The sequence below is a fragment of the Telmatherina bonti genome (genome assembly GCF_933228915.1).
Source record: "Telmatherina bonti genome assembly, chromosome: 12".
Taxonomy (NCBI): Eukaryota; Metazoa; Chordata; class Actinopteri; order Atheriniformes; family Telmatherinidae; genus Telmatherina; species Telmatherina bonti.
This window is the reverse complement of record NC_136610.1, coordinates 13,650,715-13,677,053: the sequence shown is the minus strand read 5'-3', so window position 1 is coordinate 13,677,053 and position 26,339 is coordinate 13,650,715. Positions and strand designations below refer to the sequence as shown.

Here is a 26,339-nt window from a genome sequence, read left to right as displayed (position 1 = left end):
AGCCTTTCTTTCACCATGTTCTGCTTTTCCTCTTATCTTTCTACACTTCGCACATTATTGTCATTTGGCGTTGGAATTGGCCAGGATTTTGTTTACTTGATTGGAGCCTTCGGTCTGGTGTGTCGAGGTTAGTATTTTGGATTAACAGGCTATGAATTATTCTTGTGTTTGTACTATATGTCTGCTTGGCCATGTGATTGACTGGTGACCTGACCAGGTTCTCACTTGCCTCTTGCCTGTTTTTTTTTTGTTTTTTCTTTTTACAGGGATAGACTCCAGCTCTTCCACAAACCTGAACTGAAGTAGTTGTAATTGAATCAACATGTTGCACTGGAGTAAATCAATTAAATAGTGAACTGGCCCACACTCCCATTCTTTCTCCTTGACATTGATATTTAAATCAAAATTAACACAATACACTACAAAGTCATGACAATCCCACACTATTATCTGAGTTGTGCTCATTTCTCTATTGATTTCCTGTTTTTTTAACTTGCTGTTACAACTTCACCCACACATCACAAAATGCTTTATGCAGAAACCGTACGGCATCTAAATGAGGACTTATAAGTCAAAGGCTTTTTAAGTGCATTTTACAATCTGTTAAGCACAGAAAGAAAGTAGGTCAACATAAAATGCAAACATTAACAACAAAAATGAATACATTAATTCTAGAATAAACTCACAATAATGGCTGATTATTATGCAGAACTTATAAATGCATCACAGGGTGATTCCAAGAAATCTTGGAGAGTACAAAATATAGTTTTAAATCTTGGGCCAAAAACCTCTTGTGCTTTTTGACAATGGTAGCACTATAAGCAATAACAGTCTCACAGATAAATTTAATAATTATTTTATCTTTCCATTATAATCAGCCAACCTCAGGGCGCCTCATTTAAACAGCACCAAACAGGTAATTATCCATATTCTTTTTTCCTGAAGCTAACTGATTGTGAATATTAATACTTGTGTTTGTAAGGCTTTACTTGTCTCGAACTGAACTAGTACCTAATAAACAAAGGTGGTACTGCAGTTTAAAACCTCAGAGGCTTTTCACTGCATACAGTTTGTCCACCACCATAGTATGGCGGCGTAAAATATGGCAGCTGCTATGTATGTGGGACCTAATTCGTCATTTTAATTGAATTGATTAGATGCGTTTACGCACACAGTGTCCTTACATATCCTCACATTTTTTGACATATTCCAGCTTTAAGTCAGGAAGGAAGGTAACCCATACAATAAATATATGATATTTTACTGTTTATTTGTTCTGGCAATAGAGACATACAGGTAAAGGGGGATTAGCTTATTTCTTCTGAACGACACTTTTGTAGACAGTAGAATAAGCAAAACCGTGAGTTTGAACATTAATCCTCTAAGCTGCAGCGTTGTGGGAGGATTTGGTTTGAGGTAAGGATGCAGATTCTGGATAGCTCTGCTCTGTGCTGGTGCTGCAAATTTAAACTTCTTGTAGACCGACATACCTTCAGACCCAGGTGGCTCCTCGCACAGTTTTTGAGTTGGCGGTCTCCTCAGATGCTCAAACACAGAAAAGGTGTTTTCTCATGATTAAACTCCTTGAACATTTGCCAGCAAAGGAACGACATCCTGCCAGCTGCTGCAGGTTTCCCCCAACGATGTAATATCCTTTTATCTTATTGCATAATTATCATGCTAGATACACCAACTGATTTGTTTATCCCACAGCCGCAAGAGCAGAGTTTGAGCTCTCAATTTTGACTTTTGTTTGACAACTAATATCCAGCAAAGCCCCGATACTGCTGATCAACATCTGCTGCAAAAGAAAAATCAGGTCAAATCTGTTATGCACTCCTGACAAAACAAATTAAAATTCTGGCAGTGGCAAGACAGAGCAAACAGATTGTAAAATTGAAGCCAAGATGCCCAATCTGTGCCAGTTTTCTTATTTTCTTACTTCATTTTTTCACATGTGCAAAGCACAGTTGACAACCTTCAATTTTGGCATGATGTGGTATCATGGTCTCACTCTGACATGTCAGTTTTGCCTGTGCTCTGTATGACAGTGAAACTCTTCACTGTTCTCCATCTGTCCCCAGGCCCCGATGCACCCAAGACTTTTATTTGGTCGACAAATGGTGTGTGCGTGCAATAGCAGCAGCAGAAGCAGCAGAGCGGAGTTTTGTCCTGACATGAACTCTGCAGCAGCCGTGGCGAGGGCTGCTCACTGCTGACGGAGGGAGGAAACAGAAGGAGGGAGAGCCAAATGCGGGAGACTGCAAAAAAGAAAAGAAAAAGGAATATAAACCCTACAGTTTCAACAGGCCTTTGGAGCTTAAAAGAGTGACAAAGAAGGCAGATATGACCATTAAGAGAATGGGCTATGTCTAAAAGAGCAAGAAAAATTTAAAAAAAAAAAAAAAAAAAAAAAAATCTAAAACCAGTACACAGACAACATGGTAGTAAAGAAGAAGCAGAAAAATGAGAGACAAAGTGAAAGACAAGAAAATGAGCAAAAGGGAAAAATGACCAAATTAAAGGCAGGGACAAAAAGGAAAAGACAAAACATCAAAACAAGTGTCAACACAAGACTTCTTAAAGAACGCTCTATGAAAAGAGGAAAATAAATAGTGACTGAGCCCAGGAGAGACAAATCAAGATAAGAGGACAGTGGGTGGGGGAGAAACACAACAGAGTGAAAAACAAAGACAGTGATCAAGGAGAGAGTGACAGGAAGAAATACTGATGCTGAAAGCAAGCAATCGGGCCATGAAAGCAGAAACAAGTAAGGAAGTAAGGAAACAGAGCCAAAGAGAGAGACGGAGCCAGGTAGTGAGCTGGAGACCTTTGCCAACAATGAAATTTCCTTAACTCCTGGCGATGATAGTTCTGCATAATAAGCCGATTTAGCAGCTCAGTTCCAATAAAACACCCAGGTGGGGCTCACTTTTCATGCTGCGTTTCAGGCAAATCTGCTTCTCATTGTTCTGTTTTAGCTGTACTCATAATGTTCTACAGCAGTAAAACTCCAGAGGAAGGGGCTTCGGGGAAGAACACATGGTGTCAACTATTTTTCCAGCATAGAAAAGAGTTAAGTGAGTTTGATATAATGAGGCACACAGAACAACAATGCTTCAAAGAACCAGAAGGATTTCTGTGCGCCAGCTGAATTTATCTTACCTATATATTCTCAATGTTGTCATATATCAAGGGACAATGTAGAAAAACAAACAACGGAATTAATATGAACGGTCAATCCATCTAAAGCTTTTGAGGGTCACATAGCTCCAGAAACTGCGCTGACCAATGGAAGGCTCCATCCATCAAGATCAAGGAGGGTACTGATATTAAAGGAGTGGCACAAAAAGACAAGACTAAGTGCTGGGTAAAAATATAAATAAATAAAGATATGGACCATTTTTTAATGTAAGTTGTTAATTAACAATTAATTGACCAATAAATGTCCTGGTTCAATTAGAGCTGGCGTTTAAACAGTTGTCCTCATCATGCTGTTCACATTTTGACATCATGAGACCAAGATGACACCTAACAATGGAACAACAGTCCCTTGCCATTGCGATGCTTCAAACAGGACGTTCTCAGACAGAAGTGGCCACTGAGCTTGGAGTGTCACAGAGTGTCATCAGCAGGTTGCAACAGAGATATCGAGAGACTGGAAGAGTCACAGAAAGGCCTAGAAGTGGACGTCCTTTGGCCACATCCCGTGCTGATGACCGCTACATTGTGAACACTGCCCTGAGAAACCGGATGATGAATGCCACTCAACTCCAGGCACGTTTAAGAGAGGTGAGAAGCACCCAAGTGTCACGTCAGACCATTCGAAACCGTTTCCATCAGCGTGGTCTGCGTGCTAGACGACCTGCACGGGTACCTGACCACACCACCAGGCACAGGCATCATCGTCTTGCATGGGCCAGGGAGCATTTACGCTGGACGAGGAACCAGTGGGCCTCAGTGCTGTTCTCTGATGAAAGTCGATTCACACTGAGCAGAAATGATGGCCGGCAACGATGTTGGAGACGTCAGGGAGAGCGCTATGCATCAGCCACTGTTGTCACCAGGCGAGCTTTTGGTGGTGGCGGTGTGACAGTGTGGGCAGGGGTGTCCACTTGGTACAGAACTGCCCTACACTTTGTGAATGGTACAGTGACAAGCCCATACTACCTGAATAACATCATTAATCCAGTGATTGTGCCCCTACATGAACAGCACAGGCCTAATTTCATCTTCATGGACGACAATGCTCCTGCTCATCGAGGCCGCATCATCAGGGAACGGCTGTTGGAGACTGGTGTACCTCAAATGGAATGGCCTGCACTCTCTCCAGACCTGAATCCCATTGAAAACCTGTGGGATCAGCTGAGCCGTCGTGTAGAGGCTCGAAACCCTGCACCCCAGAAGCTCAATGACCTGAGGGCTGCCCTTCAAGAAGAGTGGGATGCCATGCCTCAGCAGGCAATAAGTTGCCTTGTGAACAGCATGAGACGTCGTTGTCAAGCTGTAATTGATGCTCAAGGGCACATGACGAGATATTGAGACGTTCAAATTTTTTGTTGTGGTGTAACTACCATTGTTGTACTTTTTGTGTTGAATGAATTTTTTGAGATGAGGAAATCAGTAGTTCATCCTTCTACTTAAATGTCTTACTTTTATGATATTATATCACTGTAGCATGAACATATTGCATTTTCCATAAATTTCACCTGAAAGCCAAATATCCCTAACTTTTTGTGAGTAGTGTGTATATATTGTAATGTGGGTGTGTCGGACGAGAAGTTGATCACTGATGCTGCTCACCTGTGGGGGGGGGGGGGGGGGGGGGGGTGGCGAGATGGATTTGCGGCTGCAGCAGAGGAGAGAAAAGGAGAGACTGAGAGGAGCGACGGGGGGTGGACGACGGTGTGGCTGTCTGTCGGCGTTTGACAAGCATTGTCCGAGCTCAGCGGCTGCGTACGTGGCGGCACTCTGGTGGGTGGGTGCTGTTCGCAGCATATAGTGCTGCCGGCAGCGAAGACAGCTGACTAGGGGAGCTGCGTTCTTGCGATTAGGAGGGGAGGCTGGATGCCTCCTTTAGGTAGCTAGGGTCCGGGGATTAGTAAGTGCCTGGCCGGTGCACCTCCGAGCTGTTTTGACAACTGAACCCCTGCAAAGACACAGAGAGCGGATCAGCCCTGCCAGTACGCCCTTCGTGGCAGGAGCCGCAACACCGTTGGGTCCAGCAGACTTTAATCCTTCCGCCCCACGGGAGGGTCTTGTCGTCAGACCGGGGCAGGATAAGTCACTATTTTTTTATTCTTATAACTTTGTTTTGTATTTGTTTATAACTCTTACTAACAGTTTTTATATCTTTTATAAGTCCGGGAGCTGTCATTTCAGGCGGTCAGTCAGCCGAGCAACACTTTACCTTTCTGACGTCATATGTGGGCGTGACCTACGTGGTGTTGCAGTGGTCCTTAAAGGGGGGGTGTTTGGCGAATCCCCCTAGTGTGCTGTGTGGTGTTGCTGTGCAGTTGTCTTTGTGTGCCTCTTTGGGTGTTAATAGCTCCTTTTTGGTTTGCAGTGTTGGCTCGCAGAACATGGTGTAGTGCTCTGCCTACTGACTCCTTTATCTCATCTGCAGGTCCCAGACATTTTTTTCCGGATCAACATTTTTCTAATAAAGGTTGTTGTGTATACTTATAAACTGGTGTGGTGGGTACTCTCTTGCCTCTGACACCGGACCAGACCGGGTTAACAAAGGTGGTGGCAGCGTGATAAACAGAAATCTTATTACACTGGTGGCAGCGGTGGGATCAAACAGAAAATGTCAGAGGCAGAGAGTATCTCAACCCAGCCGAGGTCAATTGAACCAGCTGCTGGGGATAACTCTTCTGGTGCTATGGGTACTTCATCTGCTCAAATCGGTCGAATTGGCCGCCCTGTATTTATGCCTGAAGTATTTACAGGGGTGGGTCGTGAATGGTCTGATTGGGTTGAACAATTTGAGTTGGCTGCTGATGTGAATGGTTGGGATGGTTCCGCTAAACTTAAATTTATGTCTTTGCTATTGTCTGGTCGTGCTCGGGACATGTATAATGGACTCTCCCGGGAGGCAAAGGGGGATTATGTCTTTCTGAAAGTAGCTATGTCTAGGTGTCTAGACCCTTGCCATAGTGACGAATGGAACAGAGTTGCTTTTGGTGAAAGGAGGAGGCAACCTAATGAGACCGCTCAGGAGTTTGGAAATGCTTTGCACAGGTTGGTGGCTAAAGCATACCCCACTGTAGATGACCATACGCGGGATTTACTGGCCAGAGATCAGTTTATCACCCATTTTACTACCGGAGACTTCCGTGTTAGCCTCCGTGCAGCTAAACCTAAAACTTTGGAATCTGCCATCCATTTGGCTGCTGAAATGGAGCTCCTTCGGACCTTGGAGCAGATGCATATTACCTCCGATGCTAAAGTAAGAGGAATTACAGAAGACCCTAATGAAACTGATGACCGTTTAAAGGCTTTATTGGGAACTGTTGAGAATCTGTGCCAGGAGGTTAAAACGATACAGGCCGCTGTACAGGCCTTCCAGAAGCCGCCGGGTGCTGTAGCGCCTTTGAGTTCTTCTAGACCATATAGGAACTTGGATGTCAGTTCTGACGCTACATTTGGTTCCGCCTCCAGGCGCAGGGTTAGGAAACAGGCTGGTGTGTGCTGGGAGTGTGGGTGTGATCGACACCTGCGACGTGATTGCCCCTATGTGTCGGGAAACTAGGAGGGGTGGGTACAGCAGGCCAAATGCCTACCCCTTCGGTTAAGACTCAGATTGTGGCCTCTAGAAAAAAAACGGGCAGCCATGTTGCGGTTAAAGTTGGTGGAGTGGATTTTTGTGTGTTAGTGGATAGTGGGGCAGATCGCTCCATCATCCCCAAAGAGCTGTGGGTGACGATAACTAAGGGGAAAGGAAAACTCACTGGATACTCTGGGAATGTATCTGCGGCCAATGGGGGGGGGGGGGGGGGGGGGGGCATGTCGATATTGGGAGTGTGGCAAACTGTCAATTTGACTTATTGGCTTTAGTGACAGAGTTCTTAGTTGCTGATGTCCCCTCATGCGATATTCTGTTGGGCTTTGACTTTCTGTCCAAGTATGGAGCTGTGATTGATTATAAGGAGAGGGTCCTTCGTTTGATGGGGAAAACAGTACCCCTGTTGATCCACGAAGACCTGAAGAAACCTCGGACTGTAGTTATAAAATGTGATACTGCAGTCCCACCCAGGAGTGAGGTCATTCTCCCAGGAGTTGTCACAAGTCCCTTTGGTGAGTGTGTGGAAGGTCTACTTGAACCCTCAGCTTCATTGTCAGATCATTGTGATGTTTTGGTGGCCCGAGTCGTGTACCATGTAAAGCAGGGGGTTGTCCCAATTCGGGTCATTAATGTTACAGATGAGGGATTGACGCTGAGGAAAGGCATGAAAGTTGGCACACTGTACTCTGATGTAGAGGTGTGGGATGGTTTAGAGCAAGACAGGGGAGACAAAGGTCAAGAATCCCCTTGGTCTTTAGATGATCTACTTAAGCAGTTGGGGCTTGATCAGAAGGGGCTGGGAAGCTTAGAACAGAGAGTTGTTCAGGATTTGCTGAGTAGACATCTTTCTGTTTTTAGCACAGGTGACACAGACTTGGGAAGAACCCCGCTTGTAAGACATACGATCGATACTGGGGATGCTAAACCTGTTAAATTGCCACCACGTCGAGTCCCGCTTCATTTGCAGGAGGAGTGTGCAGAGCACATTAAGCAGATGCAGACGAGTGGTGTCATCCAGCCTTCTTGTAGTCCATGGGCTGCTCCGGTAGTTCTTGTGAGAAAGAGGGACGGAGGGTTGCGATTCTGTGTTGACTATCGTAGACTGAATGATTTCACTCGAAAGGACGCATACCCCCTTCCTCGGATTGATGATGCTCTAGATAGCTTGCATAAAGCCTGCTGGTTCTCAACGTTAGACCTTGCCAGTGGCTACTGGCAGGTTGAAATTGATCCTAAAGATCAACACAAAACCGCATTCATAACTCGACAGGGGTTGTTTGAGTTTAATGTGCTTAGCTTTGGCTTGTGTAATGCACCCAGCACATTTCAGAGGCTCATGGATGTGGTGTTGGCTGATCTACAGTGGACCACTTGTTTGGTCTATTTAGACGATATCATTGTGTTTGGCCGCACATTTTCAGAACACGTATCGCGCCTGGATGAGGTGTTGCTTCGGTTACAGCAAGCAAATCTGAAGGTTAAACCATCTAAATGCAATCTGTTTTCTACTCAGGTGCAGTACCTCGGTCACATTATCACAGCAGATGGGGTCAGAGCAGATCCAGCCAAGGTCCAGGTAGTGAGGGAGTGGCCCACACCTAAAAACCAGACAGAGGTCAGAAGTTTTGTGGGGTTGGCATCCTATTACAGACGGTTTATACAGGGGTTCGCAGAGATAGCCCGTCCCCTACATCAGTTAACTGAGAAGGGCAGACGATTCAAGTGGTCAGAAGCTTGCCAGGATTCTTTTGACCAGTTGAAGGGTCAGCTTATGTCAGCCCCAGTGTTGGCTTATCCAGACCCTGCCAAACCATTCATTTTAGACACTGATGCCAGTGATGTGGGCATTGGTGCGGTACTGTCACAGGAGGTTGATGGTCTTGAGCAAGTCATTGCTTATGCAAGTCGAGCACTATCCAAACAGGAAAGAAAGTATGCCACGACTAAGAAGGAGCTGTTGAGCATGGTAACCTTCACAAAATATTTTAAGCACTATTTGTTGGGGAAGGAATTTATATTGCGTACAGACCATAACTCTTTGAGATGGTTGCATAACTTCCAGGGTCTGGAGGGGCAGTTGGCTAGGTGGGTTGAGCAGCTGGCCAGTTTCCAATATAAGATTGTTCATAGGCCAGGGAAGTTGCACACTAATGCTGACGCCCTTTCAAGGCTACCTGCTTTCATTGAGGGCCTCTCTCAGGCAACTCAGCCTGAAATGCAGAATGTTAGGCACCCTCAAGAACCAAATGTGTGCTCTGTGCAAGAGGTTCAGCCTAGAACAAAAGAAAACCAAGAAGTGGTTGATGAGCTGGCCAAGGCTCAGCGTGAGGATGAGGAGTTACAACAGTTGATTGACCTTAAAAAAACGTGAGCTGGTCATCCCTGAGAATTCATCCTTGCAGAAGTATGCTTCTGTGTGGTCCCAACTACAGATGAGGGGTTCCCGACTGGTGAGAGTGCCGCCAGCAAATTCTGATGCTTCACATGTTCAGGTTGTTCTTCCTCAGGCGTTGGTTCCCAGAGGTCTTGGCGCAACTCCATGATTCTCCTACTGGAGGCCATTTGGGAGTACAGAAATTACAGGGAAAAATAAAAGACCGGTTCTATTGGCTTGGGTGGTTTGGGGATGTGAAAGAGTGGTGTAGGAAGTGTGCCGAGTGTGCATCCCGGAAAATTCAGGGCCGCCTCCCCTGTGCCCCCCTTCAAATATCAGCTGTATCCCGACCTTATGAAAGAGTGGCACTTGACATTTTGGGCCCCTTGCCTGAGACAGTTGGTGGAAATAAGTATGTCCTAGTTATAGGAGATTATTTCTCTAAATGGACAGAAGCATATCCCATGCCTAATCAGGAGGCCCATACTATTGCTAAGGTGCTAGTGGAGGAGTGGGTATGCAGGTATGGGGCCCCCAGAAGCCTTCATTCTGATCAGGGTCGGTCTTTTGAGTCTACATTGTTTAAGGAATTGTGTCGGCTCTTAAACATTCATAAGACAAGAACATCTCCCTACCACCCCCAGTCAGATGGTCTTATAGAGCGTTTTAATCGCACATTGTTGTCCATGCTATCACTCTTCGTAAAGGAAAATCAATCCAACTGGGACACTTTACTACCATATGTGATGATGGCATATCGTAGCAGTGTGCATGCCAGTACGGGATATACCCCACATAAAGTATTGTTTGGACGGGAGATGGTTCTCCCAGTAGACATAATGCTTGATGTTGGGGCCAGTGAAGCATTTTCTTCAGATAGCACATATGTCAGCCATTTGGCTGAGACATTGTCAACAGTGGTAGAGGCTGTGAAACAGCATCAGGCTAGGGCCTCAAATCGGCAAAAGACCAATTTTGACTGCAGAGTGAGTTTTCAGTACTATTCTAAAGGAGAACTGGTATGGGTTCATAATAAGGCTAGGAGGAGAGGATTGTGCCCGAAATTACAGAGACGCTTTAAGGGTCCTTTTAGGATTGTAGAGAGGGTCACAGAAGTGTTGTATCGGGTGGCGCCAGTAGGCGGGGGTGCAGAGACAGTTGTGCATTTTAACCGCCTTAAACCCTATGTGTCTCTTGGTACAGGTCCTCCATCAGCCCAGGATGGGGGAACTGAGCATCAGAGAGGGAGAGCTGCTGAACCATCACAAATACCTTCATCTGCAAGTGGTGGCGAGGGAGATGCCCTCAGACGAGAGGCGGATGCTTCAGCATTGGACTGTCAGGGAGAAGTGGAAGCTGCGATATCAAGGGAACAACGTGAGCCACAATCCCTGCTGGTAGAAGAGAAGCGCCCTGTCCATGAGAAAAGAGCACCTGCATGGCTAAAAGACTATGATTCTTCATGTTGACTCGAGGACGAGTCTTCTCCATTAGGGGAAGGAGGAGTGTAATGTGGGTGTGTCGGACGAGAAGTTGATCACTGATGCTGCTCACCTGTGGGGGGGGTGTGTGGCGAGATGGATTTGCGGCTGCAGCAGAGGAGAGAAAAGGAGAGACTGAGAGGAGCGACGGGGGGTGGACGACGGTGTGGCTGTCTGTCGGCGTTTGACAAGCATTGTCCGAGCTCAGCGGCTGCGTACGTGGCGGCACTCTGGTGGGTGGGTGCTGTTCGCAGCTTATAGTGCTGCCGGCAGCGAAGACAGCTGACTAGGGGAGCTGTGTTCTTGCGATTAGGAGGGGAGGCTGGATGCCTCCTTTAGGTAGCTAGGGTCCGGGGATTAGTAAGTGCCTGGCCGGTGCACCTCCGAGCTCTTTTGACAACTGAACCCCTGCAAAGACACAGAGAGCGGATCAGCCCTGCCAGTACGCCCTTCGTGGCAGGAGCCGCAACACCGTTGGGTCCAGCAGACTTTAATCCTTCCGCCCCACGGGAGGGTCTTGTCGTCAGACCGGGGCAGGATAAGTCACTATTTTTTTATTCTTATAACTTTGTTTTGTATTTGTTTATAACTCTTACTAACAGTTTTTATATCTTTTATAAGTCTGGGAGCTGTCATTTCAGGCGGTCAGTCAGCCGAGCAACACTTTACCTTTCTGACGTCATATGTGGGCGTGACCTACGTGGTGTTGCAGTGGTCCTTAAAGGGGGGGATGTTTGGCGAATCCCCCTAGTGTGCTGTGTGGTGTTGCTGTGCAGTTGTCTTTGTGTGCCTCTTTGGGTGTTAATAGCTCCTTTTTGGTTTGCAGTGTTGGCCCGCAGAACATGGTGTAGTGCTCTGCCTACTGACTCCTTTATCTCATCTGCAGGTCCCAGACATTTTTTTCCGGATCAACATTTTTCTAATAAAGGTTGTTGTGTATACTTATAAACTGGTGTGGTGGGTACTCTCTTGCCTCTGACACCGGACCAGACCGGGTTAACAAAGGTGGTGGCAGCGTGATAAACAGAAATCTTATTACAATATATATATATATATATATGTATATATATATATATATATATATATATATATATATATATATATATATATATATATATATATATATATATATACACACACACACTGTATCAGGTGTGTCCCTAATTATGGTCAGTTGTAGTAAAACACACACACCTGTGTGCATTTTGTTTTAAGTAAGAAAACAGGTTTTCTGCAGAGCTGCTGACAGCTTTTCATCTATTCTCCTTGATGAGAGGCTGTATAAGGATTATGTAAACACACAACCAAGAGGAATACAGTAGGTCAGTAATCTTTCATTCTCCAGCTTTGTTGGCAATGATTTGATGCATTGTTGTTTTGAAGAAGCTGCCTTTTAAGCTGCCCAGTTTAAATGCAAGTTCTTTTGTTTTTTGTTTTTTTTCCCAAAACTGCGACAGATGGACAAGACCAAAACTCTTTGAAACTCTTCCTTCTGTAGAAACGTGCCCTCATAAAAGCCCATTCAGTGCTTTTGTTAGATCTGATAGCTGTTTATTGGGTGTGTACGTGAGTTAAGCCATGCTTGAAACGCTTGACTGGCCCACAAATGCCCCTGTTCCCACTTGCTGTACTACACTGACACAGATTCAATGCAGAATGACCCTGTTCAACTCAACTTCCTGATCTGAACTGTTGCCAGAAATGAGCCGAACCAAACTTTGTGATTACTGTGTAATGGCATTATTGAAGTCCAAAGCTTTATAGAAGTTATATCAAAGATTTATAATGCCCTTCGGCACAAAGTGATCATAATGTATCTACAGCAGGATGATGGGGTTCTAGATCAATATCAATGGCAGAATGATTACTTCAGGAGGTTGAGATATCAGGCGTTCACATGCAACATGGGGGGGGGGGGGGGGGGGGGGGGGCGTTGAAACTAAAACCCAAATGGAAAATGTAACAGCTGTTATTGAAGCTGTCAGTGTAGGTAAGATTAATAGAAACTAAGCTCACACAGCCTCCTGAATAACTGCTTTTGCATATCAGACTCCCATTGACACATTATTCTCTATTTTTTATACCTGGTTATTCCTATTGGACCAGCTGCCATGGGGCAATCATACATAGTTATGATGCACTTCACGGAGGAAAAACACACTGATGCATGTCTCAGTGTTCTAAACGCAGTGGTGTGCATTATAACCACGTAATGCACAGGTCCTCGTCATTTAATCCTTACTTATTCTTGTCTTGTTCCTGATTTGTTTCCATCAGTTTCAGAGCCTCCTGTTTAAAAAAAAAGTTAGAAAAACAAAAGGAGCTTCGGCACTCTAGCAGCCCCTTTTCAGGACCCTTAGAAATTGCATTGTAAAATGTGCACCAGGGTGTTCTCATTTTCTCCATTCTAAGCTGAACTTGATAAAACCTTCAAATTCCTCTTGATTTTCACTGAGTGCTGATTAAACCTTTTCATGGTGGACTCTAAAAGCAGGTAATAGCAGGTTTTTTGATCAGTTAAAAGAGGTTTCAGATGACCTAGCAGCTCTGCCGGTATTGATCTAGTTGAAGTCCACTCATGACAGAGTGTGGTGGCAGTTTCTCAGATAATTCCAGTTTAATGGGAGTCGGTATTAAATTGAGGGAAAATAACATATAAATTGTGGAGCTGAGTTACTGTCAATGTACGACTTGTAACTCTTGTCCTCTAGCAAGTCCTTTTCCTTTTTCTACTTTTATTCAGCTATTTGAGCAACAAGGCTTCTCAACAAGCAGCTCGAGTAAATCTGATTTGAATCATATTATGATAAAGGGACCTGTGTGGCACAACTTGCTTCATTATAAAAAACAGAGATTTAAGCACCCATTTGTTAAACTTCTCCATGAGTCTGCCACATGGCTGCCTCCTCTCTGCCGACACTAATCCCAAGGAGTCACAGGCATACAGATGCCACGATCAAAGAACAATAAGGATTTGAAGAATAAAAACACTCTAATGAGGTGTTGGCTTAAAAGACCTCACACTTTGTGATTTGCAATGAGGGAATTGGACAATACTTTGCTTTATATCCTGGTGAACATAGCAGTTGAGGTGATCCAGGAATCAATCATGTGAAACATCCCCAATTTCATCCCACCCCCACCCAAAAGCTAATGTAACATTACATTTAAATAACATATTTCTGTGATCAACATAGGCTCAGCAAAATGATCACAAAGCAAGCTGGAGGGAAGATGAAGGACGCAAAGTTTTCAATATTTGCATTCCTATGAAGATGTTTTAATTGAAGACAGGCTGGGAAAAATATTCCACACAAGCACAATAAACTATTTTTTTAAAAGATAAGATAATTACCTTGAGCAGGCTTGGATCCCATTTTCTGCATTTTTACAGAGCTACACAAAAGTCGGAGCAAATGTGCTGCTTATGGAAACATTTTGCTCAAATAAAACCTGACAAAGCTCAAATAGATAAAAGACATTAGTTATAATGTAGAAGATGAAGAAGGAAAAAGAACTGGAATAATTTAACCTCAGAAGTCACCATGTTATGTATATGGCGTGGGAGCTTGTTAGCAGTGTATCCATAACAAGAGTACGGGTGGAGGAGAACCAGATGTGGACATTGGAGGATCTCCTCAAAATTCTGCCAAAGTCGGACAGTGAGAACTATATAACGTCAGCACCAGATGGTTTCCTCATTAGCACCCACCCTCTCAAAACATGCAGCAAAACACTGTGCTGAGGGTCCAAACGTCTGAAATGCCACGAAGCTGCAGAGTACTGCTTTGTTTTTAAATGAAAAGTTAGGTGGTGGCACGTCCGTTAAACAAACTTTGTCAAGTTTTTGCTCATTTACCAAGAAGGTAAAAATCTGCCGGCAGTGGAGGCAACAATTCATTTTGCAGACATGTCTGTTCCACTTCAGTTTGATCCATGTGCTATGATGCCTGCAGTGTCCTGGTTTGGCCCCATGTACCAAATGATCAGCTGCAAAGTGAACTATAAAAAGCATGTGTTGCGGTTCAGACACTGCCACAAAGCAACAGATATCTTCAGTGAATAAAAGCAAAAAACATGAACAAAATAAAGGCATTTGGATTTATGGCCAGAAATTGAAACAAACTGATCTGTGATTAACAGAGATTTATCATTTTGTGCAAGAGCACAAAAAAAAAAGTGTGTACAAGCTCAGACACTAAATATTAAACAACTTCAAGTCTAAATGACTAAAGTTGCCATAACTTCCCATTATTGCATTCAAAGCTTTTTGTTTATATCCGTATTTAATAACAAGGCAAAAGTTCTTTTCCAGCAGTAAAGCAAATATGTTTATTAAGCACTTTAATATACATCAGGAAATTTCACTTCATATAATACAGAAATTTTAAAATGAAAGTTAAATGTACACAGTAAGCTATTTACAATCCAACCACTGACAGCAAAAATGAAAGGTGACAGACAAAAACACCATCAAGACAAACAACATAACTGCTTAATAAGACTATACAGTTTGTTTTCCAACACTGATCCTGCCTTGAATCCTTCTTTTGCCCCTTCGTGGTGTACATTTGAGCTGCTGTAGTACTGAAGAGCTGAAAGCTTTCACTAGGGCTTATAAGTGTTTGTGCATGCGATAGGTTTCTACCCCCCCCCCCACGAATACCAGTTCTTGGCAAAAAATAGCTCACTGTTGACATTATGAAAAGCCTGCAAAAATATGGCAGCCTGTAAAGCTCACACAGCTCCACACAGTTCATGAGAAACACATGTTTTGGTTCCTTCTGTGTCACAGTCAAGCTCCTCCTTTCCTCCGACTCTCGCGGGGTTTAATTCCTGCTGAACCGATACTCTGCTTCTCACAAGAGAGGCCGACGGATAGCAGTTGCTGTTTCAACTTTGGCTTTACATCTACATTTCAAACAATATCGCTAACAGCTTGGAGCTGTCGTCATGGCCTAACCCTTTTTGTGTCATGCCCCTGATAAATCCAGCAGGAATAACTAAAAATTAACCACATGAGCAAGAAAAGAAAAAGAAAAGAACAAAACAAAAACACACACAAAGCTTGAGTTTTGTTTGCTGCACTGCAGTAAAATATACAAGCAACTATGCGGACAAATGCATTTCTTAAAAGTTGCTGCATTTAGCACCAAACCTTTGCTGATGGTACACAATGGTTATTTAAATATTTTTTTATGCACACAAAAACATAACACACGATACAACTGAAAAATCCCATAGGGACAAAATGATTTTTTTTTTTGTTCGTTTTATATCAATGAACCTTCCACTTCCTAAGATAATCGTAATACATAAACGCACAAAGCAAAAAAAAGAAAATAAAAAGGCGTCCAAAATGACTGCAGGCATCTTCTGAACACAGCACCATGGTAGAAAATAATGCAATAAAAGTGGCTTTTTCTTCAAAAACAAAAAAATAAATATGCTTGTATATACCTGTGAAGCAAACTGCCATTAAAATATTATACAGAACATAAGTTTAGCACACTGATCAAAGTTAACACAGATTATTTGGGGTCTCTAGAAAGGCAGACTAACAAATGTGTTTAAATTGATACCATGACATCAGTTATGTCCTCTCATTTGTGACAATGCACCCAATGGTACACTGCTGTCAGTGTAACAAAGTAAAATAAACATAAAATAATTATTTAAAAAAAAAAAAAGCATTGGCATGTTTCTTTCAAAAATGTTGATAAAACACAAACGGGATACAAAGTGAAAAGAAATGCATGTCTGTCATTTTACTCTTTTAAAAGTGCATATACTGTTTATTAAATAGCATTAAATTAAAATGATACTTTGCATGAACGCATGAAGGCTGTAACAAATGTAGGCACATCAAAGTATCAATTCACATAAGCCTTAGGCAGCAATCGATCTTCTCCAGGTTTTGTTTTGAGGTCTCCCAATGATGAAGAAAAAACAAAAACAAGGTTTTTATGCAGTTGAAAACAGTTGCTTTGGCACATTCCCTCCAACATCTGCATGAGCAATGGCATTAGTCACATCTGAAAAAGTACAAGCATGGTTTGAGTTAAACATTGTTCAATTTGATCAATTCTGATCAATCAATCTTGAAGGAAAAAAGTTATAAATCATACACATTCTAAGAAAAATTAAACCTACGTGGCTGGACTATAGTAAAATAAAAGTAGTAAATAATTCTAAGTCAGCAGTAGTCAGTAGTAGCGCCTAATATGGTTTGTAATGTTATATATAGGAGGATAGATCATATTATCATCATTGTATTGCATTGTACTCCAACATGAACACATACTGGTGGTTTAGTTTAATACAAGTCTCTTACCAGCTATAAAGGAGTCTCCTTTTTGTAGTTAAACCCAGGGTCTGATCCTTCAATCTGCAGTTTCAGGGCTTGTTTAAGGCTAAGCTCTGTTTCCCCAATGGGGTAGTTCTCTAGAACATCCTGGTGGCCTCTGTTTTGCACAGTCCGAGGAACTGATACCCTGCCCAAGAAAACTTGATTACCCTGTAGATGATAGTTGGGGTTGGTCATGATGCCATTCCTCTTCTTTTCAGCACAACTTTGCTGCTGGATGAAGAACTGATCTTGGGCCTGCCCCCTTTCCTGCTGGACTGAGCTACCGATCATGATCTTACAATGAGGATCCTTCACTGCGATATTAGCCACTGATTTGTTCAAGGCAATTCTCTTGTCGAATTGAGTCATTTCATACTCTAGAACTTGGCCTTGGGTTGAACCGCTATTTTTGATTTTCTTCTTGTCACCTAGTGCACCTTTGCCGTTTGATGTCCCGTTTCCTGTTTTAACTCCCTTAGTTGATTTCAGGCCAGGTTTTAACTGAGACCAATCAAAGTCATTGGATGGAGATGACAGCTGCTGACCGATGGACTTTGTTGTAGAGGAGGGGGACACGATAGACTGTCTGCTCCGGCTGCGAGGCAGTGAGTGCTGCTGAATTTGTTCTGTAAACGTCATTCCATGAAAACTGTCAATTGGCACGGTCTGTGCTGTAGCTGTGGATGATGTGGTTCTCAAAGAGGAGTTTTTTGAACTCTTGAGGGAATTGTTGGACAAGGAGGATTTTTGTCTATCCACAGTGGAGTCAGGAGACTCTGATGGTGAACTGAAAGCATGGACGGGCCCGTTTGGTAGACCACGCCCAGATGACTGCACATCTCCTGCCCCAGTGCTGCCAGAACTACTTGATTTGATAGTGAGGGATTGTACTTTACCAGTCACTGCCAACGGGGTCTTTTCCTCCATACTATGCACTGGAGAGGGGTTGCAGCCATTCAGAGTTGTGGCTCCATACTTTTCCAGAAGTTTTAAAATCATTGAATGGCCACCCTTTGCTGCTACTCTCATTGCTGTGCGCCCAAATTGATCAGCATGGTTGGGATCAGCACCATTTTCCAGAAGTATCTGCACAACATCGATGTGACCCTCCTGTGCAGCTATGCCCAGTGCTGTTGCTCCCTGGTTACATGTGTGATCCACATGTGTGCCATTCTCTATCAAGAACTGCACAACTTTTGTGTGGCCTTGCCATGCGGCTGACTGGAGGGCAGACCGTTTCTCATTGTCACAGGCATTCACATCAGCGTGATAGTTTATCAGCAGCCTAACCATTTCAAGATGCCCTTGCCAGCAGGATACATGCAAGGCTGTTCTGCCCTCAGTGTCACAAGCTTCCACATTTGCACCATTTTCAAGGAAATATTCTGTCATGGCCAGGTGATTTTCAAGAGCCAATATGTAGAGTGTTGGGCGCCCATCTGCATCTTTGTAATCTATATCAGCACCATGGCTCAGCAGCAGTTCAACAATGTCCCTATGACCTTCAAGTGAAGCTACCCTGAGAGCATTCCTCCCATCATATCCCCTCTGGTCAATACACGACTTGTTTTCCAGAAGAATTTGCACACAGTCATAATGTCCTTCTTGTGCAGCTAAAATCAGCTGTATTCTACCATCATTGTCAACCTCTGTGCAGCGAGCACCTTGTTCAATAAGCGCATCACACACTTGGCGATGACCCTCAAATGAGGCCATGTGTAGCGGGGTCCAACCTGCATCATCCCTGTGATTTTCATCCAGACCTCTGTCCAGCAGAGTTCTGACCACCTCAACGTTCCCCTGAGCAGAAGCAATGCTCAATACAGTCCTTCCCTCACTGTCAATACTGTCAACAGCAGCTCCCCAAAAAAGTAACGTGTTGACAACAGATGCATGTCCCATTGATGCAGCAGCCAGAAGAGGGGTGCGCCCATTTTTGTCCGTGTGATCCACATCAGCACCACCTTCCAAAAGCAGATCAACTACATCTACATGGCCTTCATAGCCAGCCACAAGGAGAGGAGTCATGCAGTCTTTGTCACAGTGGTCAACCTCTGCTCCCCGGTCTATCAGAAGGCTCACAACTGATGCATGCCCTTTACTCGCAGGAACACAGAGAGCAGCCACTGAAAGGGCAGTCCTCCCGTCAACATCTTCATGATTAACTTCAGCACCATGATCCAGTAGGTGCTCGACAATTTCTCTGTGTCCCATGTACGCTGCAGCAATGAGGGCAGTTCTTCCCTCATTGTCTGCCTTGTTAACTTCAGCGCCATGCTGGAGAAGGTTTAACACTATGTCTTCGTGCCCTCCCCAAGCAGCAGCTCTCAAAGCAGTTCTCCCATCAGCGTCAGCACAGTCCACTTTGGCTCCAGCGTAAATCAGAGCAGAAACAACCTCTGAATGTCCACCCCAAGCTGCTGAGCGGAGAGCAGTCCATCCATCATGATCTGTGTGGTTTATGTTGGCCTCACAGCCAATAAGGCAATTGACCACTTTGGTATGGCCCTGCCTCGCAGCAAGTGTAAGTGCTGTTTGTCCATGGTTGTCTTCAAGCTCCATGTTTGCCCCTCTGGATATGAGCAAGTTAACTACATCAAGGTTTCCACTGTATGCGGCATTGCCCAGCAGAGTTCTTCCACTAGAGTCACACTGGTTCACAGATGCTCCATTGTCAAGTAATGTTCGTATTGAGTCCTCTCTTTCTAGCGCCTGCTGTACAATACATGAAGCATGATCATCCTCGTTGTTAACATGGGCACCAGCTTTGACTAAAAGCTGCAGAACTTCTTGCTCTCTTGGTATTGAGGTACTGAGAGAATCTTTAGCAGGAGTCCCATTCCAAACCATCCAAAGAGCAAGATTAAATGGCTCTATCTGCAGATTGGAGTTGACAAGGTGCAGAGCAAATTCTTGAACTTCAAGTGGTTTAAGCTGCTTTGCTCTGCAAGTGTAACTCATGGCCAGCATCCGATGTCCCTCTGCAGCATTGCATAGGTACTTCTGGGTGCAGTGTTTTACATCCAGTAGCCATTCTGCAAAACTATAGTGGAAAAGTATTTTAGTACTCCCAAGGCCATCAACCAACAGCTTGGATAGAATGTCCATCTTTTTCTGGAACTCTTCCATGGTAAGTGTCATGTTTTTAGTCCAGACTGCATGGTACAGTTCCTTGACTGTGAGTGGCCTGCAAGTTGCCAGGATTACATTAAGAATTGGTTGGACTTTGGCAAACTGTTTTCTGACAAATAGTCTCTGGCAGAGCCACAGATAGAGGCCGTTCAGGGTGCCAGGGATGTCACGAATTTCACGAAGCATGATAAAGTTCTCCACCACACCATCAAGCACACGCTCCAGATAGAGGAAACAACCACTGCTCTTTATGTGAAGTTGATTGAGCATCTCAGCGGTCTCCTTAGTCAGGTGCTGCCTCAGGGCCTCTTCCTGATCCAGACGATGAAGGATGTATTGCTGCACATCCTTCACAATGTAGGCCTTGCGCAGATCATCAAGGCTGATTTTGCGGAATCCTGAAATCAAAGAAGAGGACATCAGTTTAATGACAAAGAAAGAACTTCAGTATATAAAATAGATGCTTCAAGAACATCAACTTAAACATAAGTAACAGAACTTTTCCCTACGCTGGCAAAGTCTGACTTTAAATCTATACCCAGTATTTTTCCACTGATCGTGTATCTTCAGATAATTAAGTTATGGAAGCCTTTAATTTCCTGAGGCACAAGATAATTAGTTATGGTGCCATGCTGTTAAAGAAAACCTTTCATAGTACTTAGGAGCATAACTCTCTGGCTGCTGGAAGCACACACAATCAGCAGGTGTTCGCTATCAGCTCAGCTCATACAATACTACAAAAACAAACCGTTGCAATTAGTGTGACTTTGTCTTAGGCAAACGTTATTTTAGCTCTTATAATTTAGTACACGTCTTACTTAAGCATAGACATGGCTAAATAATATTAAATATGTTAAAATATACCCATGTTTGTCTATGCACCACCAAAGCGAAGCATTGGGAAGGCTTATTCCAACAAAAGAAAGGTAAAGAAATGTGTGTTATAAGCTGTGGTTAACACAAATGGCATAGTCTGAGGAATGGCTGCTTGATTGGTTATTCAACACACTCATTAAATCAGCTGGTGCAAATCTACATTAGGAGCTGAGGAATCGACTTGCAGTGAGGAGTGCAACATTTCCATGCATACAACCCATTGATGGCCTGTAAAAAATTTCTCTAAAGTCCCACTTATCATGCCGCATGTCCCTCTCCCATTAATGGCCCCATAATGACTTGAGCTAATGGGCATAAAATGAATTCTCCTTCATGTTAAAACAATAAGTTCATGGTCTGTGTAGCCTGCAGCCTGGAAGCATTTTTACATACTTTTGAGTTCTCAGGGTTACTGGGACAGGAAAAAAGATGTCACCAGAGGCTTTCCAAGTGTTGTTGACATACTCATTTTCTTCCGCTTACAACTATGGGAATGTGCTTTCCCATACAAAGTGCTAAACTCATATGACAAGCTGAAACTGAGCTCGTAAAAATGATCCTAATAAAAAATAATGAGATTTTAATTTTTTGCCTCCCTTCCCATTGAGTAAACATAAAAAAATCTTTCCAGGACTTTGAAGTTTCTTTTGCTTTGATTATATAATAGTTTTTCTCTTGTTCATCATGCAGCTCAGACACCAAGCCTGAGGCAAAGCTGTGCTCATTTGACTGCTATTGTGTGGGCAGAAAAGACTGAACTTACACTAAAGAGGGGGCAGTGGTAACCACACACATGGAAGCCCAATAAGAAACCTGATGAGTTTAACAACAGTTCCCAAACAGGCACTGGCAGTTTAGACGACAGCTCAGTAAACAGAAGGAGAAATGACCTTTCTTTATCATGTTTCTTTGCTTCTGTGTTTGTTTAAGATAAGTATGTTCCCTCTAAAAGTAGCACCACACTAATCTCTTTTTACCCTGTCCTTGAGACCTTTGTTATATTTCAAAATTAAAACCACATGAGACTTGTGTCTTGGCAGGATTAAAGCATTCACACCTCTAATGAGTATTTATCTTAATTCTAATATTTGGTGCAGGATAAACCAGAAAAAACTACTGATGAAGGATTAGGTCCAACAATTCACATTCTTTTGTTGGATTTTGTTATAGTGAGCAGTTAGTTATTATAAAGTAGTTTATGGCAGAGTCCTTAGTTTCAAAGAGGAGGGGGCATATATTGGGATTAATGACTTTATTATAGCAGGGATCATAAAGACTTACACATTTAAACTGGATTTATAGTCTGCATAAAGGAGTTAGGAGTCCTGCCACAGTATTTCACCAACTTTTTTGGATAAAAATCAGATTGCAATAGCTTTGTCTGCATTACTTTGTTTACTTCTTGAGATTAACTGGGAAAACAACCCATAGATGTACTGACTTGAAGTTACATCCAAGTTATGATGAAATTTCTCCAAGTTGTTGCTGTATCGGAGATAAGCAGTTGTTTTATTTATTTTAATTACAGTGAAATTAGTGAAAGCACTGTAATAAATTATTGAAAGGAAGAGACTAAAGATGGCTCTAACTTCTTGAATGTTCTTTAAACTCAACAATAAGGTCTCAGTAACAGGTAGAAGGAAATGCAGCCAGTGACAGTTCTTTAACAGCTCACATATTATCTTCTTAATGTTACAGTATGAGGAAAAAGACAACTCTGCAAGTGGTTTGAAAGCCTTCACTGATCTGTGCAAGCACTGTCTCACATAACTGCCTGATAATTACAAAAACTCAATGACCCCAACCTACTTTCAGTCCGTCTGTTTTCAGCACTCACTTTCAACACTCTTTCACCCTCTTCTCTCCAGCTCCATAACCTCCTGCAACTATTCCCTCTTCAGTCCAGCAGCACTAAACAGACATTACAAAACCCAGACCCATGAAGCATGCAAAGTATCTGCATCTAAGTAAATACCCTGAAGTACTTCTGCTATTATGTACTTAAAAACTATTGTGTATGTTCCAAACCTGTGCTTCAAATACCTGCCCCGTTTACTCATGTTGATGGCTTTCCACTAAGAACTGCAAAGGATTATTTTCACTCAGGTGTTACTTTAAAGCTTATATATGGCACATGACTCCAATGCATATTCCTATTTGCTGTGTACACTACTCCTGTAGCTCCAACTTGAGTTGTTAAAGAACAATTTTCAGTCTGAGACATTAGTATGAGAGGATTTCTCATTCTTCCGCTCCTCATTTGCTCTATCCTCTTGTTTCAAGCCAAGTTTATCATGCTTTCTGAAGGCTTAACTAGCTGATCACCATAGTTCCTTCCACCTTTTCTGGCACGTTTGATCTTTGATTTTCAGGCCAACGCACAATAACAAATGCCTCAGTTGACACAGGCACAGAGAATCAGATTTGTGTTTTGACTTTATGCTTAAAGACAGACATCTGATGCTTGTTGTGACTCCTGGGGTATCACTGACTGAACCTCCTTCTAGACCAAATCTTTCTTTGGACATTCCATGTCTATTCCAGCTGTGACAGGAAACCCGCTTGCTCAAATTAGCCAGGAGGCCATTAAAGGGAAAAATAAGGAAAGAAATTCAAGTGGAAAAATCATTTTCCTTTGAGGCAGCAATATGAGCAAAACTATCTAATATATTATCTTTGTGTTCCCTTGTCTTTTTTAAATATGTATAAATAATGGGGTTAAGAGAAAACCCAGAGTATGTATTACAGCACAATTCTGAAGACACTTGTGTCATAAATATTTTCTTTGGAAACTTGTTGAACAGTTTTGCATTCGTCTCACAGCCACTGACACAATTATGAAGAAACAGTGAAGAAGAAAGCTGGAGAAGGAGACAGAAATTTGACCAGAGGTACCATGAAATCCTTCTCTTGGATCTGAATAAAAAAAACAAAAAAAACAAAACAAAAAACACTTCTCTCTTTTTCTTATAAAGAAGAATCCATTTCTGTGACCATGAATTGGAATAAAAGAGCTAAATAATTCACTTAGAACAAACTAAAAATACTTTCCCCTGCAGTAATAGTATGTGAAGGAAGATATCCCAGAGTTTCCACTAAAGTCATCAGCAGACATCAGTTCACCGGATGTCAGCTGTGTCACGGCGTTATTATTGCCTGATGAAGCACTCGAAGAACCGCAAGAGAAACCTGCGCTTGATAGTTGTGGTGCAACAGAAATACTATACAGGAATGCATGAACTCTCACTGACGTTCAGATACCTTCCAACAACTATTTTCCTACAAGAGGGCTGCACAAAACTACAGCTGAGTGTTGTGTTTGTGTTCGTGAGGGAGAGGGCGGTTCAGACCGAACAAAAGTGACTACTAAACAAGCAACAAATGACACATTCATCAGGGTGAGGGATGCAGCTCCCGAGTGCAGGCCTCTGAGCCAGCTGCTGCTTGTTACAGAACTGGATACCAGCCACGAGAGACAGAGCCTCACGCACAAAGACAGACTGTTTGCTTTCTAGATTAATTTTTCAGATGACAACCGAGACTGCATGCGTTTATGTCGAGAAACTGAGGGCTGTAGCTCCACAGTCGGGATTCTGGAGTGGCGGCTTCTCAGATTCTACATATTCTTTAGCGACACCATCTTAAGTCACCGGATCCGTAAAGAAAACAGAAACCTAAGCCTCGCTGCCCTATCCTCAGACTCTCCAGTAAACCCGCGCTGAACAAACGTCTGTTCAACAGCTGCAGCCTTCCCTTCTCCAAAGAGCACGAGAGCGCCAACCTCCTAAACACAAGTATGTGGATGAGAGTCAGTTCCAACCCTCCACAAACAACAGTCCTTTGAAAAGTCTGCCGCTATTTAATCTTTTGAAAAACTTACACAAACATTTACTTCTGCAACCAACGGTGAAAATGAAGCAACACTTTATATTTCATCTTCAACAGATATCATTTGTACCCATGTGAGAATAGAACATAGATTTAGATTCATGTGATGCATGAGAAAATCCTTTCAGAGCAGCGTCATTGTATGCGTACTGTATTTCCTCTGCTTTACTAAGCAACCACCTGGCAAGACACTGAAATTACTACATTTTAACAATTAATTTATGTAAGCTTGAGGCAACACACATGAAAACACTCCTGTCCCAACATGCCTCCTGCTTGGTTTCAAGCAGATGTGAAAAGGTTTCCAGTCAAACCTGTTGTAAGTCGCAGCTGATTTGATGGTAGGGGGTTGGGTTGACAGGAATATAGGTAACCCACGGCTCAGCTGTAAGGCTGTCGTCTGATAAAACCATCAGCCCACCTGTGCCACAGTAAACTATTTTCTTCTTTACCCACCACAAAGCTTTACTTTTTTATTTTGAATGACAGAAGCTCATTAAGTTGTGATAAGAACCAAAGTTAAACGCAGTGCACCTGGTTACATGTGTATGCTATAATGGATATCAACTCTAAGACAGTTGTAGCTGAACCTGTACATCACAGAGCTTCTTACACATCTGCTGATACCTTGATATTTAATCTGAGTGATTTAAACTCAAAATAGAGCAATAAAGTGGCCCTTATATCAACAGTAAACAAGCCATCGTTTTTATTTCATTTGGTTATTTTATATTCTAAATAGATACCACCATTTTCAATAACTCATTGGCTGCCAACCATTTTTACAGCTGACGGCCCCATACTGCCACTGTTTTGGAGCATTGTGACTCATCTTTCAGGACCCAGAGAATATTGAGTTCTGGGACTACAGGTAATGGAAGGCCAGTTTGTCTGCGTGTGTGCTTTGGGGAGTCTTCAAGGTGCGCACTCTGAGCATGTTCACAACACATTGGATGCCCACTTGCTGTCTTTGGCAGTGAACGTTCAGATTCGAAAAGACGCCTTTGCCAGCCAATGGCTTTAATTACCCTTTTAAAATCTGAGGTTTCACAATTGATGGAACATTGAGAACAGATGGCCAGACTGGGCCAAAATGGCCATTTTGGAGAACACATCGTAACTGCCTATACAACAGCCTATCTAATTTTGTTCTGCTTCAGTTTATTCAGTTGACCTTTGCAGAGATTATGTTCACATATTCTATGATTTAATCAAATTTCAAAGCTGCAGCTTAATCACTAACAGCTATACTGATATTTATACATTTTAACGACCCAAACAAGTGCTCCCTTTGCTATGACTCCAGAAATATTCAAATACAGAATTTATGTAATTTTTTGAGGCTAGGCCTAATACATAAGCGAAGGGCTCACAGAGTTAATGTTTCAAATCTAAAATAAAAGCTTGGTTTAAAAGCCACATGTTCTCTAAAATGCAAATTTTGTAGTGCTT

General features: G+C 43.0%; 1 protein-coding gene across 2 annotated transcripts in view; it reads right to left on the bottom strand.

The window, feature by feature from the left end:
• Nucleotides 1-14,955: 14,955 nt before the first annotated feature.
• The window catches only part of ankrd50 (ankyrin repeat domain 50), a 42,052-nt gene continuing 30,668 nt past the window's right edge, over nt 14,956-26,339 (bottom strand). For both annotated transcript variants that reach the window (XM_079249549.1, XM_079249550.1), the window contains exons 4-5: nt 16,977-20,521; nt 14,956-16,677 (exon numbers count right to left, since the gene is read on the bottom strand). In XM_079249549.1, the coding sequence (XP_079105675.1) occupies nt 16,980-20,521 (3,542 nt within the window). In that variant the 3' untranslated portion in view covers nt 14,956-16,677; nt 16,977-16,979. The remainder of the gene's footprint in view (nt 16,678-16,976; nt 20,522-26,339) is intronic.